Source organism: Prosopis cineraria, unplaced genomic scaffold, assembly GCF_029017545.1.
Source record: "Prosopis cineraria cultivar Desert tree isolate PC_DT_omini unplaced genomic scaffold, ASM2901754v1 PC1, whole genome shotgun sequence".
NCBI classification, from domain to species: domain Eukaryota; kingdom Viridiplantae; phylum Streptophyta; class Magnoliopsida; order Fabales; family Fabaceae; genus Prosopis; species Prosopis cineraria.
The window spans coordinates 45,315,019-45,331,303 of record NW_026555332.1 but is presented as its reverse complement, the minus strand read 5'-3'; the positions used below and the strand labels follow the sequence as shown (position 1 = coordinate 45,331,303).

General features: G+C 35.3%; 2 protein-coding genes and 1 non-coding gene across 4 annotated transcripts; all 3 read right to left on the bottom strand.

The window, feature by feature from the left end:
• Positions 1 to 2,486: 2,486 nt before the first annotated feature.
• LOC129287654 (protein JASON) lies at positions 2,487 to 4,531 on the bottom strand. The gene is made up of 4 exons (XM_054923880.1): positions 4,257 to 4,531; positions 3,963 to 4,055; positions 2,814 to 3,846; positions 2,487 to 2,734 (listed from the first exon to the last, which is right to left on the bottom strand). The coding sequence occupies exons 1-4, from the start codon at positions 4,307 to 4,309 to the stop codon at positions 2,624 to 2,626; spliced, it is 1,290 nt and encodes a 429-aa protein (XP_054779855.1). The 5' UTR covers positions 4,310 to 4,531; the 3' UTR covers positions 2,487 to 2,623.
• A 344-nt stretch (positions 4,532 to 4,875) lies between these two features.
• On the bottom strand, positions 4,876 to 4,960 carry TRNAM-CAU (transfer RNA methionine (anticodon CAU)). Its single transcript is given in 2 exon segments — positions 4,876 to 4,911; positions 4,923 to 4,960. It is a non-coding gene; the product is annotated as a tRNA-Met (tRNA).
• A 1,707-nt stretch (positions 4,961 to 6,667) lies between these two features.
• LOC129284783 (BRCA1-associated RING domain protein 1) lies at positions 6,668 to 12,490 on the bottom strand. Of its 2 annotated transcripts, XM_054920291.1 has the most exons (13): positions 12,079 to 12,490; positions 11,478 to 11,531; positions 11,315 to 11,385; positions 10,774 to 10,866; positions 10,244 to 10,671; positions 9,517 to 9,810; positions 9,296 to 9,396; positions 9,000 to 9,186; positions 8,781 to 8,890; positions 8,534 to 8,624; positions 7,883 to 8,048; positions 7,470 to 7,588; positions 6,668 to 7,304 (listed from the first exon to the last, which is right to left on the bottom strand). In XM_054920291.1, exons 1-13 carry the CDS (start codon positions 12,174 to 12,176, stop codon positions 6,963 to 6,965), a joined length of 2,154 nt encoding a protein of 717 aa, XP_054776266.1. In that variant the 5' UTR covers positions 12,177 to 12,490; the 3' UTR covers positions 6,668 to 6,962. The 2 variants fall into 2 exon arrangements, with proteins under 2 accessions (XP_054776266.1, XP_054776336.1); XM_054920361.1 differs by lacking the exon at positions 11,478 to 11,531 and having other exon boundaries at positions 11,315 to 11,414.
• Between the last annotated feature and the right edge of the window lie 3,795 nt (positions 12,491 to 16,285).

The following is a 16,285-nucleotide window of genomic DNA, read 5'->3' as shown; positions in this document are numbered from 1 at the left end:
GGTGATTAAGTATAGCATGCCACTGGTCTTTTAAAGCTTTGACACCTAAATGAGCAAAGAGAGAGTTGATGGATGGATATAGGTGATTTCTAGTTGGTCCTTTAAGAAGCACCTTCTTGTTCGACAATCCTTCACAAGAAAATAAGAGTCATAAAATTTTAGATAAATATTATTGTCATGAAAAAAATGCCAAATAGAGATTAAATTCTTAAAGATATTTGGAACATGAAGAAGGTCAAAGAGAAGATATGAACGAGAAGCTAGTAAGAGATAAGCCTAGGCTTGATGACAATGGGCATGTACAAGCCATTACTTATTTGGATAGAGTCCCGATTAGTATAGGATTAGGAATAACAAAAATGCCAAATAGAGATTAAATTTTTAAAGATGCTTGGAACATGAAGAATGTCAAAGAGAAGATATGAACAAGAAGCTAGTAAGAGATAAGCTTAGCCTTGATGACAATGGGTATATGTAAGCCATTACTTATGTGGACAAAGTCTCAATTAGTATAGGATTAGGAATGAAGGTTGAGGTTAGATAGATCAAAGGTTATGTGATTAGTAGCCCCTGTGTCAAAGTACCAGGCATCATTAAGTAGGAAGGAAAAGGAAGCGTGATGTGCTGTAATGAGAGAGTGAGGGGGTGGTGCTTGGGATGAGTAGTCAAGATAGGGGTGGCATGTGTGAATGTTGTGACTAAATTTTTTTCATAGTTTACATTTAGGTTTGTTCGAGTCAGTGAAGATAGAGGGGGAGGGGAAAGGGTAAGGTAGGGAGTAAGGGTTAGACATTAAAGTTAGCAGTTATATCTATATGGGTATAGGATTACTGTGTTAGAGAGGAGCTTCCTACAGGAAGAGATAGCTAAGAACATCTCCAAGAGTGAGGTTATATGTATGTGTGATGATGGATTCATAGTTGAAAGCTAAGCCATTGAAAAGATAGATGACAAAGTCAATGTCCTTTACAAAGTGACCTATAATCCTGAGATAGATTCATTTTCTTTTTTTTTAGTGAGGTGATTTATTAATGTAAGTGAAGAAATTGTGCTTGGGATTTTGGTATAAAGACACTCAAGAATGCCACATAATGTTAGCCACCTTATTAAGTATCACCTATCTAATAATGGACCCAAAAAAGGAAGAGATGATGACAGACAAAACAAGTTTGTCTTGATTGAACCAATTTTGAATTCAAGATTGAGTTCGCTAGAAGGGAGATATTAGGGGGAGGAAGATAATAGCCAGCGATAAAGGGGTAGAGGTTTTGGCCATAGAGTTAATGAAGCATCTTTCCATATGGTGTAGTTGTCTTGGTTAAGTAGAGAGGGGGAGGAAGAAAAGGAAGATTGTGTGGGAAGCAGAGAACCTATAAAAGGAGGATCGTTGGAGCCCAATAAGGCATTTTATTAAGGCATGTTGTAGATAAGGCTCTAATACTAGAAAGAGGTATAGAGACCTTAAAAGCATTAATTGCGGAAAATATTCATTGATTCCATTGATATGCTTGATACAATGACTACTATAAACACTGTGTAGAAGACAAAATGTCACGTGATATGTGATATCATGAGGACATGTACTTTAGAGAGTAAGCGATACTCCCTCCAAATCGTAATATACGGCATCATCTAAAAATCTTATTTGATTTAAAATATAGGACATTGAATAGGTTTTATAAATGTTTTTTAATTATATTCCTACTTTATTTATCACTCTTCTTGAAAAAATAATGTATTAAAATTTTAATCATCGTTATCAAAATACTTATATAAAGTATTTAATGGTGGTAAAATTAAAAAGATGTAAATTTAAAAAATTAAAGTTTTAATTAATATTTTTTAAAAAATTATGAATTAGTTATCAATATCTTATATTTTGGTCTGAAAGGAGTATTACATACTCGCTTTATATAATAAAAAAAATTATATCACACAGTTTAAGAAAGTTAGTTAACTATAATAACTATGTCTAAAAATAAAATAATTGGACTAAAATACCCTATGTTAATCAACATAAACATGCATTAATTATTTATCGTTCATGTGAATTATGATGGGTGATTTAAAAAATGTGTAATAAATATTTATTGAAATAGATAATTTACTTATATAAAAAAAAAATATAAAGTGATAGTTTTTCTTACAAATAAAAACGTCTAAAAATAAAACAATTGAACTAAAATACCCTATGTTAATCAACATAAATATGCATTAATTATTTATCGTTTATGTGAATTATGATGGATGATTTAAAAAATATGTAATAAATATTTATTAAAATAGATAATTTTACTTATATAAAAAAATAAATATAAAGTGATCGTTTTTTTTATAAATAAAAACGAAAAGGGTGGTGGGCTAAATTAAATGTTATTTGGATTTGGTGCGAATGGGCTTGTGAAATAGTATGACTTTGTATCAAAAAACAGAAAAAAACAAAAACAAAAAAACAAAAGTATGACGTAGTCCAACAGCAGACTAACTGGCAAGCAAATGTCACACTCGATTATATCTTTAAATGTTAAATACACAAAAGAATTATGAGACGGGTAAAAAACGGGGAAAAAATGAGCATTCACAACAACATACACCCCACAACCCAGACACAAAGAATCATGGTCTAAAACACAGATGGAACAACATGAGTAGTAGCAACTCCAGCAGCGCCTCTATTTAAAGCTCTCTCTAACCTTGTCTCAAATGGGGTTGAATGCCAATTCACCTTCTTATCCTGCACAAGCAGTCAAATCCAAATCAGAATCCAGACTAAGGCAATGCATAATCTTCCTCAGGTTTCACTTCAGCTTTACCTCTCTGTACTTGCTTGTGGTGTTAGGAATTCCTTTAAAGGAAGAGACAGAGCCAGAATCCTGAACAGAGCCCGAGTGACTCCAGTATGTCCCTACAGTCCCTATAATGGGCATCTCATCCGGACTCTTACTTGGTGACTTCCTTGGTGAATTGGAAGCTGAAAACTGCTTAATCTCCTCAACTGTTAATGCACCCAAAATGGGTCTATCTTCATGGCTAATTACTGAACCTTGTGAGGTGCTCCTGTCAGGGGTACCCGCATACAAAGCAACTGAACTAGACTCGTTAACTGGTGTTGTTTCTGATGAAACCAACCAATTTGAAAGGCTAGTATCAACTGCGATTTCCTGCTTCGATTTCTTCCAAGAGTCAATTCCTACAGATCGTTCCTTGAAGGTGGGTTCTGAACTGAAAGGAATCTGGTACTCTTGATTGGAATTGGAATTGGAATTCTCTTTCAGAGGGATTGATGGCTGTGTTCTTTTGGCTTTAACAACTTTCCATTGAGTGAGATTTTCTACGGGGTTCAGCACTGGATGAACAAAAACACTTCTATCCCGAGCATTAGGGTTGGTCACCATTGGCTTTGCTTCGCTCTCACACAAAGCACCGCTTGGGATTGGACTCTTCATCTCTTCAGCAGCCATATGAGCAGCAGAAGTTCTGGCCTTTGTGTATTCAATCTCATCGTCGAAGTCGTCGCCGAATTCTTCTCCCATGTCGCTGTCTTCATCACTAAGGTCACTAACCCCGCAATCCATTTCTTCATCTTCCTCATCGCTTTCTCTGCAATTTTGGTATCTTCTATTCGGAGGACAAGATCCTGTTGAAGTCACCGAACTAGCGTACGAGGAAGACTTCGATTGGCTTGATTTCACCAAAGCTTCTTCCTTATTCACACCTTGTTCACTCTTCTCCAAGTGAAGCTCCGTAGCTTCATCTGGCAAAGCCGGCTCGTAGGTTTTCACATTAGAATCAAATGTGACTTTCTTCCTCCTACTGAAGCTTGACTGCTCCTCAGGCTTGCGATCCCTAAATTCAAAACCAATTTATCCCTATCATAAAAGCTTGAGAGAAAAGAAATCAACCAAGATGACGGACAGAAGGGGAAAGGCATGTAGAATGAACTCAAAACTGAAACTGCTTACTGGACTTTTGATGTTGCTGCTGATTGTGACGGGTTTGGAGTGATCCTGTCCTGAAGTGACACAAGATTGCTCTGGCTTGCTAGTTGTACCCCGCTGTAACCGTCAGCATTCATGTTTTAATATTATGATGACGGGAGGAAAATTATTGAAAAACATGGCCAGAACAGAACAACCAATAGGGCAAGCACAATAATCAATCCCCAACGTCACAATAACCAGTTTCTGTCACGCTAATTTACAAGCAAACAATTAAAAAGCGTAGCGAAGCTTGAAGAAGATGAAAGAGGTTCTTACATGGTCAGAGTCAAGAGGCGGAACCTTGCGCCTCTGTTTTCTGCGTTTGGCATCTTTAGATGAGCCAAAACACGCAAGAAAACAGCCCATGGCAGATCTCTTAGGGTTTCAGTTTCAGCGAGTCCGAGTGAGCAATGTGAGAATTCAGAAGAGGAAGGCTTCGCTAGAAGGTTGCGTCATGTTGTGAAATAGAACATTGTGGGAAAAGAAGCAGAGGAAGAGAAGCGGGGCGATGGGGAGCGTGGGTTTGGGGAAAGTGTTCGTTTTGTGTGACGTTGGTAGGGACAAAAAACGGTCAAGAAACTTTCGAAGGCTCCGTTTTTTTATAATTATTGTTTAATTTTCTTATTGAAAAAGATGTAAGTGACCGTTATACGAATGATTGTTGATCCCAGCCTGTAATTTGCAATTTCGTTTTATTTTTTAATTGTGTAATATCGTCAAAGACAGGTCCGTGTCACGTCATCAACAGTTAAACCCGAACCATAATCTTAGCGGGCCCCACTCAGTCCTGCCATCTGGCTACAACTACAGTATCTACCAGCGCCCTTTTGTTTTTTGGCCAATGCCTGCTAACACTAGAATCAGAAGGAAATAAAAGCAAGAAAGGAAAAATCATTGGGGTGAGAGAGGCTCGAACTCTCGACCTCAGGATAACTCAGAAGCTATGAGACCTACGCGCTAGCCAACTGCGCCACCACCCCATTGGTTGAGGGATGGTAAATAGAAGAAAGTTACGCAATCTATCGAACAAAAAAGAAAAGGACCAACTTCATCTGGGAGTCAATAGGCAACACAATAATATGTTTTGTAATTTGATTAACTTTAATATCATTTTCTCTTTTAATGTATTCAAGATCAACAGTCCAATCACGTTAAAACAAATTATAACATTTTGAGATCAAAGCCTAGTGAAAATGAGATTCATCATTTACGTCCTTTATCAAATTCAAAACTTCCATTGAGGCACTTCTCAAACTCTCATGTTCTCCTTTGGAGGCAAATACGGGTCAATTTGCTTCAAAAGCTTCAAACATGATTGTCATAATTTCTTTTAACTAGTGCACAGGGAAAGGTTTATGTAAAAATGTTTGTCAAAAATTACTGTTTACTCTGAAGAAACTTTATCAACTGTTTATTAAAAGAAATTTGTTCATGTGTACATTTATTTATGTGGTTAGAATTTGTATTCAACTCCAAAGTTGTTATATTAAATCTTTTACAAGCAGATGTAATTTTAATTTTATAGTTTTTTTTTTGTGTTTGTATGTTTTTTTTTTTGGTAAAATAGAATGGTTCAATAGTAAATGTAATGTTGATTTTGCTTCACAAAGAGGAACCATGTATTGTCTACTGTAAATACCATCAGATAGTTCTCAACTCTTTTTAAATTTTTTAATGGTAAATAAAAAATAAAAGATTATCAATATTTTATAATAGAAAAAGGTTAGTTTGGGAGTCAAAAGGAAAATAAGTGGTAAATATGAAAACTAATACTAAAAAATAATTGAATTGGGTCATAGTAGAAAGTATCTTCTGAAAATGTTACTAAATTTAAAATATACAGCATTGATTATTGTTATAATAACTTTTTAATTATACTCTAACTTTATTTATTATACTTTTTAGAGTAATGATTTTTAAAATTTCAAATGATATATTAAAACACATATATAGAATATTAAAACTTCAATTAAATTTTTTGAAAATTACTAAGAGTTAATATGTTGTGCAATGCAAGGATATAAAAATCTAATTGTGGATAATGCATCGATTTAAAAGCTCGAAGCACCATGCATCATATTCGAGTGGACAAATGAATTTGGAGTTAATGGATATGTGTATGTGTTGGTTGCCCAAGAAGTCACATATAACTAATGGGCTTGTCCAAAGGTAAGGTTTAGTAAATACAGAGTACAAGGTTGGAAATGTTTAAATAAGGCAATGTAGCCAGAGAAAGCATTTTATTAGTACAATGACATTGAGGTGAAACAAAAAAATCGGAACAGGTAAAAAGAAAATATTAACTGGCATAGACATTCCGCCAATCCATCCCACCCAGCTCCAAAACTTTTTATTTTAAATTTTAAAGAAGCCCACGTGTGATGCAGCAGTCAATCCACAGTCAAACTTAAGCAATAAAGTAAAATATAAGATGGAAAAAGAAAAAGGAAAAAAAAAAAAAACAAACAAACGTAGCAGCTTACATGGGAATAATAAGTAAAATATACTCAGACGGGGAAGTACGGTTCATACACTATTCACAGGAGGATCCCAAATTTATATGTATAGATTGCCCTAAATTAAATGTTAAAAAATTAAAAACTCATGAAACTAATAAAGTAAACAAAGTCGAATATATCAAAACATCAAGGCAAAGAACCTTGAAAATGAAATACTATGCATAAAGATTACCCATAACAAGATTGCTTTTATGTGCTTAACATATTCATTCCTGCTTTCCATGCTTCCAAAAAGTGGAGAATAAGGAATATCTTAACATTTTAGCCATAGTCGAAGAGCAAAACTAACTCATGCTCACAGGAGACACTATGATCCAGAATATATCATTAAACAATATACCACTCATAACTAAGTTATGGTACAAAATACATTTGAAACCTGTACACAAGCTTTTCACTGGACACAACAGCTTGCTAATTTAGTCCATACAATTGGGAATCGCCTGCCTATATGAAATCTAATCTAACTAATAAAAGGCTGTAACTTGCATGCAGCAATTGACTCCAAAATCCACGTGTGACCAACGACTTGTGAACCAGTGGCAGCAGCTAAATCCTCTGCCTCGTTTAACCTCTCCCAAAGAATTGTAACTTCGTCCCCCAACCTACTTCCTTGTGGGGGATCAAGATTGTAAACAATCAGCTTTGAGGTCTCCTTGCCTTCATGAGCTTCTGTTTGCAATTCTTCCTTGCTCTCCAAAACAGTACCTCCTCCTGCCACAACCAAGTCTACAAGATCCTCCTTATAATCTGACATGTAATCTCCAGAAAAGTACATTCTAAAGCCGCAAAATAGCTTGGGCGCCTGTAATCATCACAGATTATTGGTATAAAACTAGGATATTTATCAAGTAATTTAACACCCAATAGCATCCATAAAACCCTCCAAATATGGTTGAGCAGTCGTAAACTAGAAAATGTGCGCCATGCAAACCATGTGGAAAATAGGGAGCAATGAAAAAACATTTACACTGGCCAATGCCCTAAGCCTGCCAGCTTTTGCGCCACCTTGACACCCATGGTTATCAAGACATATTTCATATGGCTCTTCCTCCACTGGACACGCCATCTCCATGCTTGCAGTAACCCCTACAGAAATAATAGATGGCATAAAAATCAATTAGGATATACATGAGAATTAAGAATCATGTAGAAACATAATGCATGGAACTTAAGCATGCATGAAAAACATAGCAATGGTAGTTACATAATAGGGTTGTTGAGCACAGATTAAAATGAGAAGTAATAATTAGGGCCTGTAGCACCAAAATTAAGTTTTATGATACAGTTTGGGACTACTTAAAGCATATTACACACTAGTCGCTGCATGTTTAAGACGTGATATATACCGTATGACATTACATGAAAAAACCTGAAACTTACAGTCCATTTTAAGGATCCACTGGCCATTTAAAATGCCCATAAGAACTTTAAGTGTCCTGGCACACGCTCCATTTGAATCAGTTGCTGCAATCACGTGTGTCACATCTGGCGTCCAAAACTTGGTAACAGTTGCACCGATCCTACTTGCAAAATTGATCAAACGTATCTGAATTGAAAGGGGTGGAAAAGGATATCCGCAGTCAATCATGATGTAAAACAATACAAAATGATGCTCCCATGCACTTGCCATAATAAAAGGTCAAAAGCTGGTGTAGGGCTTTCAACAAAGTCATATAAATATTAAAAAAAAATAATATGGTGGAAATGATAAAAAGCTAAAAGCAAAACAAGACAAGCTAAGTGATGCCAGCTTCCAGAGAAATATAAAATATTTCAAATAAGACATTTTCACTTTTCTTAACCATATTGAGTCTCATATCAGAAGCTTATGTCATGTACTTTAACAATCATATCTTCAATATGTTTTTTTTTTTTTTGGGCGGGGGGGGGGGGGACCATGCTTCAAATCCATCTACTTTTGCAACAAAATACCAGTCAAAATGCAACAAGGTCCCAAGAAGGTAAATGAGAAAATAAAATGCAGACAACAAAAAATAAAAAAGAATGTCGGGGGTGTGTGTGTGTATTAACCTTTTCATCTGTAGACAGAGCAGATCCACAGAAAACCAAATGTTTACTATCATCTGACAAAACTACTGGGGGCTTTGACAGCTTAGGTGTCCTACACGTAAAATGAAACATTAGCTCAGTACCAAATAAAATGTCTGAAAAAATGACATCACACAAACAACTAAAATCAAGGTTAAGCAGTATCAGAATGACAGAATCATTAATCAATTGCCAACTGAAATAGCAGATAACAGAATTACAAACACACAAATTTGATGACGCAGGATGCTTCTTTTGGGAGCCCTGTTTCTCAGAACTGGATTTCTCACATGGAAATTTGACGTGAGAATGAGCTGAACAGAGCATAAGATATTCCTCCTGGACATAGAATAAACCTATGTTTTAGATCAATCTATTGGAAGTCTGTTGAAAATAATGTAATCCCAATTAATAACCCAAAAAAAAAAAAGAGAGAGAAGTAAGATACATCATCCCATCGGCAAGCTGAGATTTCCATTGCACAAGGAACATGATAAGTTTTCCTACAGGATTTAACATAGCATCCAAGAGCAGCCCCCTTGAGGCCGCATTTGCTGCATTTTAGCTTGGCTCCCCTTGCCACTTCTGCCTTCAAATTTTTAACGGTTTCACCAATAAAATACACCTGAGGTGACCTGGATTTTTGAGGTTTATAGGATAATTATTTTCCTGATACAAGAGACTAGCTATCATAATGTTCAAATTTATATGATGAAATTGATCCATAAGACATCAATAGCATACCATTCAATGCAAAGTTTATGTACATGTATGACATTTGGTTGGAGCGCCGCAACTCCCGTTAACAAATTTCCATTTTTATAATGCAACACTGGCCCAGTAACCTAAACATTTTTAACAATATAGTTACATAATGCATAATAAAAAACACTCTGAGAGAATAGCATACTTTAGAGGATAGAGGGGGCAGACAGGCAGTGTCATGTAGAAATCATGTATATTACCTCTGAGGTTCTAGAAGACTGGCAAAAAGAACACACATTTGCATTTGAACATGAATTCAGGTCCATTCCACATTTAGGGTCCATATTACATTCAGAAGCCATGGGTTTGGTTTGATGGGTTACATTAGGTTGAATGCCATCATTGCCATTTTTAGGCCTCTTGGAGTCCCTCACAATACCCTCTGTTTCAGAGGCAGAGCTTTCAGACCGCAACTGGATCCGTTTGTCCAATATTTCATTTTCTTTGCTTGTTCTCTTTGATGAAGAACTTTCTAATATCTCAACAGGCATGTGCTGAAAAAGGAGAAAAAAAAATCGCTGGTTATTTCAAGAAGATAAATCAAAGCATGCAACATGCTCATGATACAAATTGCTACAAGTGTACAGAAAGTTAAGGAGGATGAATTTAAAAATTAGAAAACCATTACTTCAAATATTCTTTGGAGCAGTCTAAAACCCTCTTAATCTCATAACTAGTCAGTATGTACGATTATGTAATCATATAAAGCTCGAATGATGATGCATCTAGTCACAACTGCCACTACAAAGATCATATAATTCAAGAATTTCGGAGCTGGTGATTACTTTGACAACATAGTCCTTAAAGTCCCTAATTTTGGCCAAAGCATGAGAAAAGGGCATGAATTGAAGACTGAAGGATACCAAAAATGTAAAGCTGCTTTAAAGTGGCTCAAAAATTATCTTTGATGGCATCTTAGTTTCTTACATGTTCACTATCCTGGTCGCTGCAGTCATTGTCTGACCCTTTTGTATCACAAAATGGAGGGCTGTCTGGTGAAGATTGAGTGACTTGATTTATGTCCATTTCAACAAGCCCACAATCTTCATGGGCCCTTCCATCCAGTTGGGAACTTTTAATCAGAATCTCTTCCTTGCAAGAAACCTCAAAATCCTTATCTTTACCATGCACCACATTACCACTCTTCTCATATTTGTGATTCTTGCCAATATCAACTTCCATAGAATGGTCTAAACTGAAAGGACCCTTAACACATTCAGCCATTGTTTGTGAAAATACTGACTGCTCCCGATGTAGGTTATCTCCTAGAGATGTTTTGCATGGTTCCTTGAACGTTTTATAATTAGAAGTCCCATTCAACAATGTTTCACACCGCTCCAAAACTGGCAGCTCATCTATAATCATCAATAGACAGAAGCAACATAAAATGGTAAAAAAGTAATTAAATAAATTTCAACAGACTACAAGTTTTCCAATCCAAAACAAAACAGCTATACCAGAAGAATGATGCTGAGATAGATTGGCATGAAAGGCAGCATCCAGGCTTCTATATATTGCAACCATGTTTTCAATAGGCAGAGACCTCAAATCTGACATCCACAATTAATTGAAAGGGGAAAAAAAATAAGTTCTGCAAATACAAAACTTTTTTTAGCTTCCTTTATTTTCTTTTTTATTAGGAGACAGAAATGTTTTGAGCATACCCCAAAAATAAAACGGAAAGTGCAGTAAAGTTCTGGCAAACCAAAGTCAGTTTGCATGAACCATGAAATTACCAAACTCACTCTCCCTGGCAGCACAGAACTGGGAAATGAACTGAATGGGAAAGGATAACGACTTGAAAAGGAAAGATCCAACAGTAAAAGCAACAACAATAGAAGTCAACTTTCCCCCCAACATTTGAACTGGACGAAGTAATGACATCCTCTCTGAACAGATATATAATTGAAAATAGAGCTCGCATCTGGAGCTTTAAGATTTCACACAGCAGCATGAATGGTACTTTGGCAACAGATGCTAAATTAGATCAAAACTAACCTCTTTGAGCATAATGATTATTACAGACAGCACATACTGAACTACGCCTTGAGCGATCAGCTAAGCAGGAGCTGCAAGGTTATGTTACAAATTGAAACACCTGAAATAAAAAAAAAAAATTGGAAATAAAATGTATGATGAAGACTAGGAGGAAGAAACAAACCAGCAGAATATGTGGCTGCATGGAAGTAACATCGGCTTTTTGAACAAGTTTAAACTGCAAGGTCAACAAGAGCAAGAGCTAAGAATCAGGAATCTTCTGTTTGGTTTGCAGGTAAGACAAAAAAGGCAGATCTAACTTGAGATTTTCTCGAAGGGAAATAGGAAACAGCACTTTAACCCCCCCCCGGGGCACGCATTCAAAAGCTTGAGTTCAGAACAAATTGTCTTAAAGGACCAGAAACGAAAAGAAAATAAAATGAGAACCAAATCCAAAACTCCATATTCTGGCCTCTTTCACAGAAGCAACCTCGATTTCAGAAAGAAGGCAGTAATTTCTCACATCGAAACTAGCAGTTGAAGAAATATAACCGATTCTTCAAAGACAACATTGCAAGGCATCTCAAGACTAAAACAGACACATGCTGACATAGCTCAAACAACGTTTCTTGTCTACAAGGCCCAGCACCGGGCACAGATCGTCTTGAGCAACTTTTCCCAAATTTTCTCATCCAAAAAGGATGATAGCAGAAGAAATAATACAGACAAGCAGAGAGGGCACGGGAAGAAATTAAAAGAGAGTCCAAGTCAAGAGGATCACAAACCAGAGAGGGCACTTGAGTTCAAGACCCATTTTCTGGAACTGAAGCATCCACGGGTTCAAGAATTTACTGTTGTTGCTATGCTTTCCAGAGCCCTCCATTGCCGTATCGGAGAAGAATTCGAGCCCCAAACAAACACTGACACAGATGATCGTTCCAGCAACGTCTAGTCACTACAGTGAGCAAATGATTTATCTGAGGCCACGGTCTCATCAAAAGAGACGCGATTTAAAGGCGGTGTGAGAGTGGACGGCTGAGATTTCGTCTTCGCATGAGAGAGTGGCGCGATAACCAATTTAATTGGCGCAACTATGTTGTTTGAAGTCCGCGCCCTCATTTTGGGTTTTTCTTAGCTTTTCGGTTTTCAGACTTCACCCTCAGGACGAAATTCCCGCTCCCGCCTGGCGCTTGCGGAGCCACACTTGGTTCCTTTCTACGAGGTTGCGTTGCGGTTGTTATACTTACGGCGCGCAGGTGGATTTAACTTTAATTAATTAGAAATTTCATCTCAATTCAATTTACAATTTCCAATCAAAATTAAACTGAATAAAATTAAGGAAAAATTACGGAAATGAATCTAATATTACTAATCAAAATTAAACTGAATAAAATTAAGGAAAAATTACGGAAATGAATCTAATATTACTAAAATTTATTATAAAAGGCCATAAAAGTTAAATTTAGAATGAAATACCAAAGTATGTGTAACTAACTATCATCATCTTATTACAAAATCTACCAGCCTTAAAGTTAACATGCGACACAGTCCAAATTACAAAAATATTCTTTTTTAAAAAAATGTAAGATTTTCGATTTCATAGTAGTTCACACCCGAAAATAAAAAGTAGTCTTTAATTTAATTAAAACAATACAGTCTTCAAAATATTTGCTTTTGAATAATTGAATCAATATAATTTTTAAAAATATTTACTTTTAAATGATTATTCAATTTTGTCAAGAATGCGCTATCTCAATCTCTTTATCAGTAAATTTTTAAGAGAGATGAGATTATTAACTTGCTGTGGTTGACATTGATTTAACTTTGTTTTAATTTTATGCTTTACATCTCCTTATTATATAAAAAATTAATTTTCTCTCAAATATTCTGTTTTTATTAGTAATTGTCGAATACAGCATGTGAGACATGATTAGAAAGACATCGGAGACATAATTAGGGACAGTATTTTTAAAATTATATTGTGATATTTGGTTTTTTTAAATAATAATTTTTAAAATCCTTTCCAATAAATATTATTTTTTTAAGTCTTTCTTTATAACTTTTCGAACGCAGACGGTAAACCTGTCCAATTTTGTCACGCGCAATCAATCTGGTTAGCTTTTTAATTTGGCGCACTTTTTTGGCCAAAAAAAAAAATGGGCGCCCTCTGAGTTGGTTTAGTTTCAGTTAAATTTTGATCGATTTAATTTGACCGATTAACAGCAATTCCCACGCTTAGATTTGTTTTTTATTGTTTCAGTTTTTTATTTTTTTAATGCTTGTTAAATATCATTCCCTCCTCTTTTTTAATTTATAAAATATTTTTAATAAAATCACACGTAATAATAAATCTCATTAAATACATTTTACAATCTTATTTTTTTAAAACAAAAATATAAATTTTTAAAAAATATCTTTTATTTAGTATTTCATTTGTGGAAAGCATTAAAATAAAATAATATAATGAAATGGTGATGATGAAAAAATATTATCAATGAAACCTTATTTTATCAGTATCTTGTATTTTAAGGTGTTAAATCTCTTTTAAAAATATCTTACAAACTAAGATGTATTATTAATAATGTTAAATTTAATATGATCGACTTAAAAGTTAAAACCAATTAATATTGATTTTTTTCTTATAAGCCATGAAAGTTAAATTTAACTATTGAGATTAATGCCATAGTCATCACAATGGTTATCACTGTGAATTGCCTAGGTGAATTAAAATGACCAAGATTGCGATGGCAGTGACTTGGAGTTAGAAAATGAGGTAAGCCCATTTAATTGAAGGGTTTTACTTGCATTGGTATGTCAACATTTAATTGGATTTAAATGTACAGGTTCTAATGGGCTTAAAAAAATAAATAGCATGTCTGTTTATAATTGTTTCACATAAAAAATTTGGTTACCTATTCATATCACAAGACAAGGGCTCTTGATTTCTCATCTTTTATTTGCAGATGGTCTTCTACTCTTTGGAGAAGCCACTGAACAATAAGCAAATATTATGATGAATTATCTTAATGCCTTTTGTAAAGCTTACGGAGAGAATATTAATAAGTCCAAATCCTCACTATTTTTTTCCAAGAATATGAGTTCTGCCCTCAAAGGAAAAAATAAAGAGGATACCAAGAATGAAGGTCTGCCCTCACCAAGAATGAAGGTCTCTACGGGTAGATATCTCGATTTTCCTTTATCTGATGAAAGGAAGACAATAGAAAAATTTTAATATAGTGTTGATAGAGTCAGATCAAAGCTTGCTAATTGAAAATCTAATTGCCTTTTTATTGCTAGACATACGGTGCTTGCTAAGTCTATATTAAGTACAGTGTCTCTCTATCCTATGTAGGTTGCTAGAATTCCAACAACTATCTATAATGAAATTGAAAGACTCTAAAGAAATTTTATTTGGCTTGATACAGCCTCAAAAGGCTTCCGCCCATTAAGTTGGAATCGAATCACACTTCCTAAAGCCCATAAAGGACTTGGCACCAAATTAGCGTGGAGATTAGCCACGGGTTCTGCTAGTCTATAGGCTGATCTTTTTGTAGAAAAAGTACATGTTTAGATCTCAAAAAGATTTACTAGAAGCTAAAGCTTATGATTCACCAACCTGAAAGTTTATATGCCAACACAGGGACTTGGTGGGTGGAATTAGGTGGCAACTTCATAATGGATAGTCAATTAAGTTCTTTGAAGGTTGTTGGCCATTTCCTGATAAAAAGATTGAAGACCTAGTGTTGCACCTACTTTTTAAAGAAGAGACAGGGTCTAAAGTTGTTGACTGGACATGCTTAGAAGTGTGGGATTTCATCTTATTAACTCTCTCTCATCTGCCGGTCATGATTTCACAATGTGGAATAGAACTACCAATGGTTCTTTCTCCACCAAGAGTGATTACTTTATGATTGAAAAACCACCTTCAAGTTTCCTAGACCCAATGTTTAAAATTATTTGGAAATGGAAAGGGATTAAGAGAATTCGTGTATTCCCGTGGCTTGCTTATCATGACAGGTTACCCGCTAGTTAATAAAAAAGTTTATAGGCTGGTTGTTCTCCTTCATGTAACTGGTGTGAACTCGAGGATATAGATATGCTTCATATCAATAAGGACTACTATTATGCAAAAAAAATTTGGTGTGAGTGGGTTCCAACTAAACTTCAACAAATCTTTCTCTCTCTCAATCTTAAGGAGTAGATGACTTGAAATTTTAAACCGCCCATTAGTGTTGGATTATCTTCTACTTGGAATCTTCTGTGAGGTGTGACCATTTGGAAATTGTGGAAATGGAGAAATTGCTCTATCTTTCAATATAATTTCCTCAAACCTATTAACCCTGTGGATGTTGTGATAAATTCATGGCAATCCTTTGTCACACAAGATAAATCTCTTTTGGGTAATAGTGATGTTAAGTTTGGCGATATGCGTTGGAGACCACCCCTAAGGATTGGGTGAAATTCAATACAGACAGTGCTGCGTCATTTACCTTAGGCAAGGCAGAGTGCGGTGGTGTCTCAAGACACAGTGCAAGCGTTTGGATTGCAGGCTTTTCCTTTTCCCTCAGTATTTGCTCCCCTTTCAAAGTTGATGAATGGGCCATGCTTAAAAGCTTTAGGTTAGCCTGGGATATGAGCTTTAAGAAGATTATAGTTGAATTTGATTGCAAGAACTTGGTGGATTTACTCAATGGAGAGTCTACAGGTACACTTAATGGAAGTCTAGTTCTGTTGGAAATGAAGAGCCTTCTTTAGTATGGCTAACATATGTAGATCAATTTTACTCCTTGAAAGACGAACATGGTTGCGGACTCTCTAATTGATGAAGGAATTGCAATTTCTTCTCTATTTGATTTAGCTCCCTTTTTCTTAAGCGATATTGTGTTTAAAGATTGTATGGGACTCTAGTTCATTTGTGTTATTGGTGTTTAATCTCTTGTAATTCGGGCTTCGCCTTGTTTTTAACAAAAAAAATAGAATGAATGAGGAGGA

Coding starts and splice junctions, on each gene's coding strand:
- LOC129287654 (XM_054923880.1), bottom strand. CDS start 4,309: ATGCCAAACGCAGAAAACAGAGGCGCAAGGTTCCGCCTCTTGACTCTG. Junction 4,056..4,256: donor CGCCTCTTGACTCTGACCAT/GTAAGAACCTCT, acceptor TGACGGTTACAG/CGGGGTACAACTAGCAAGCC. Junction 2,735..2,813: donor CCACAAGCAAGTACAGAGAG/GTAAAGCTGAAG, acceptor CTGCTTGTGCAG/GATAAGAAGGTGAATTGGCA.
- LOC129284783 (XM_054920291.1), bottom strand. CDS start 12,176: ATGGAGGGCTCTGGAAAGCATAGCAACAACAGTAAATTCTTGAACCCG. Junction 8,625..8,780: donor CATCCTGCGTCATCAAATTT/GTGTGTTTGTAA, acceptor TTTTACGTGTAG/GACACCTAAGCTGTCAAAGC. Junction 8,049..8,533: donor CTCTGTCTACAGATGAAAAG/GTTAATACACAC, acceptor CTTTCAATTCAG/ATACGTTTGATCAATTTTGC.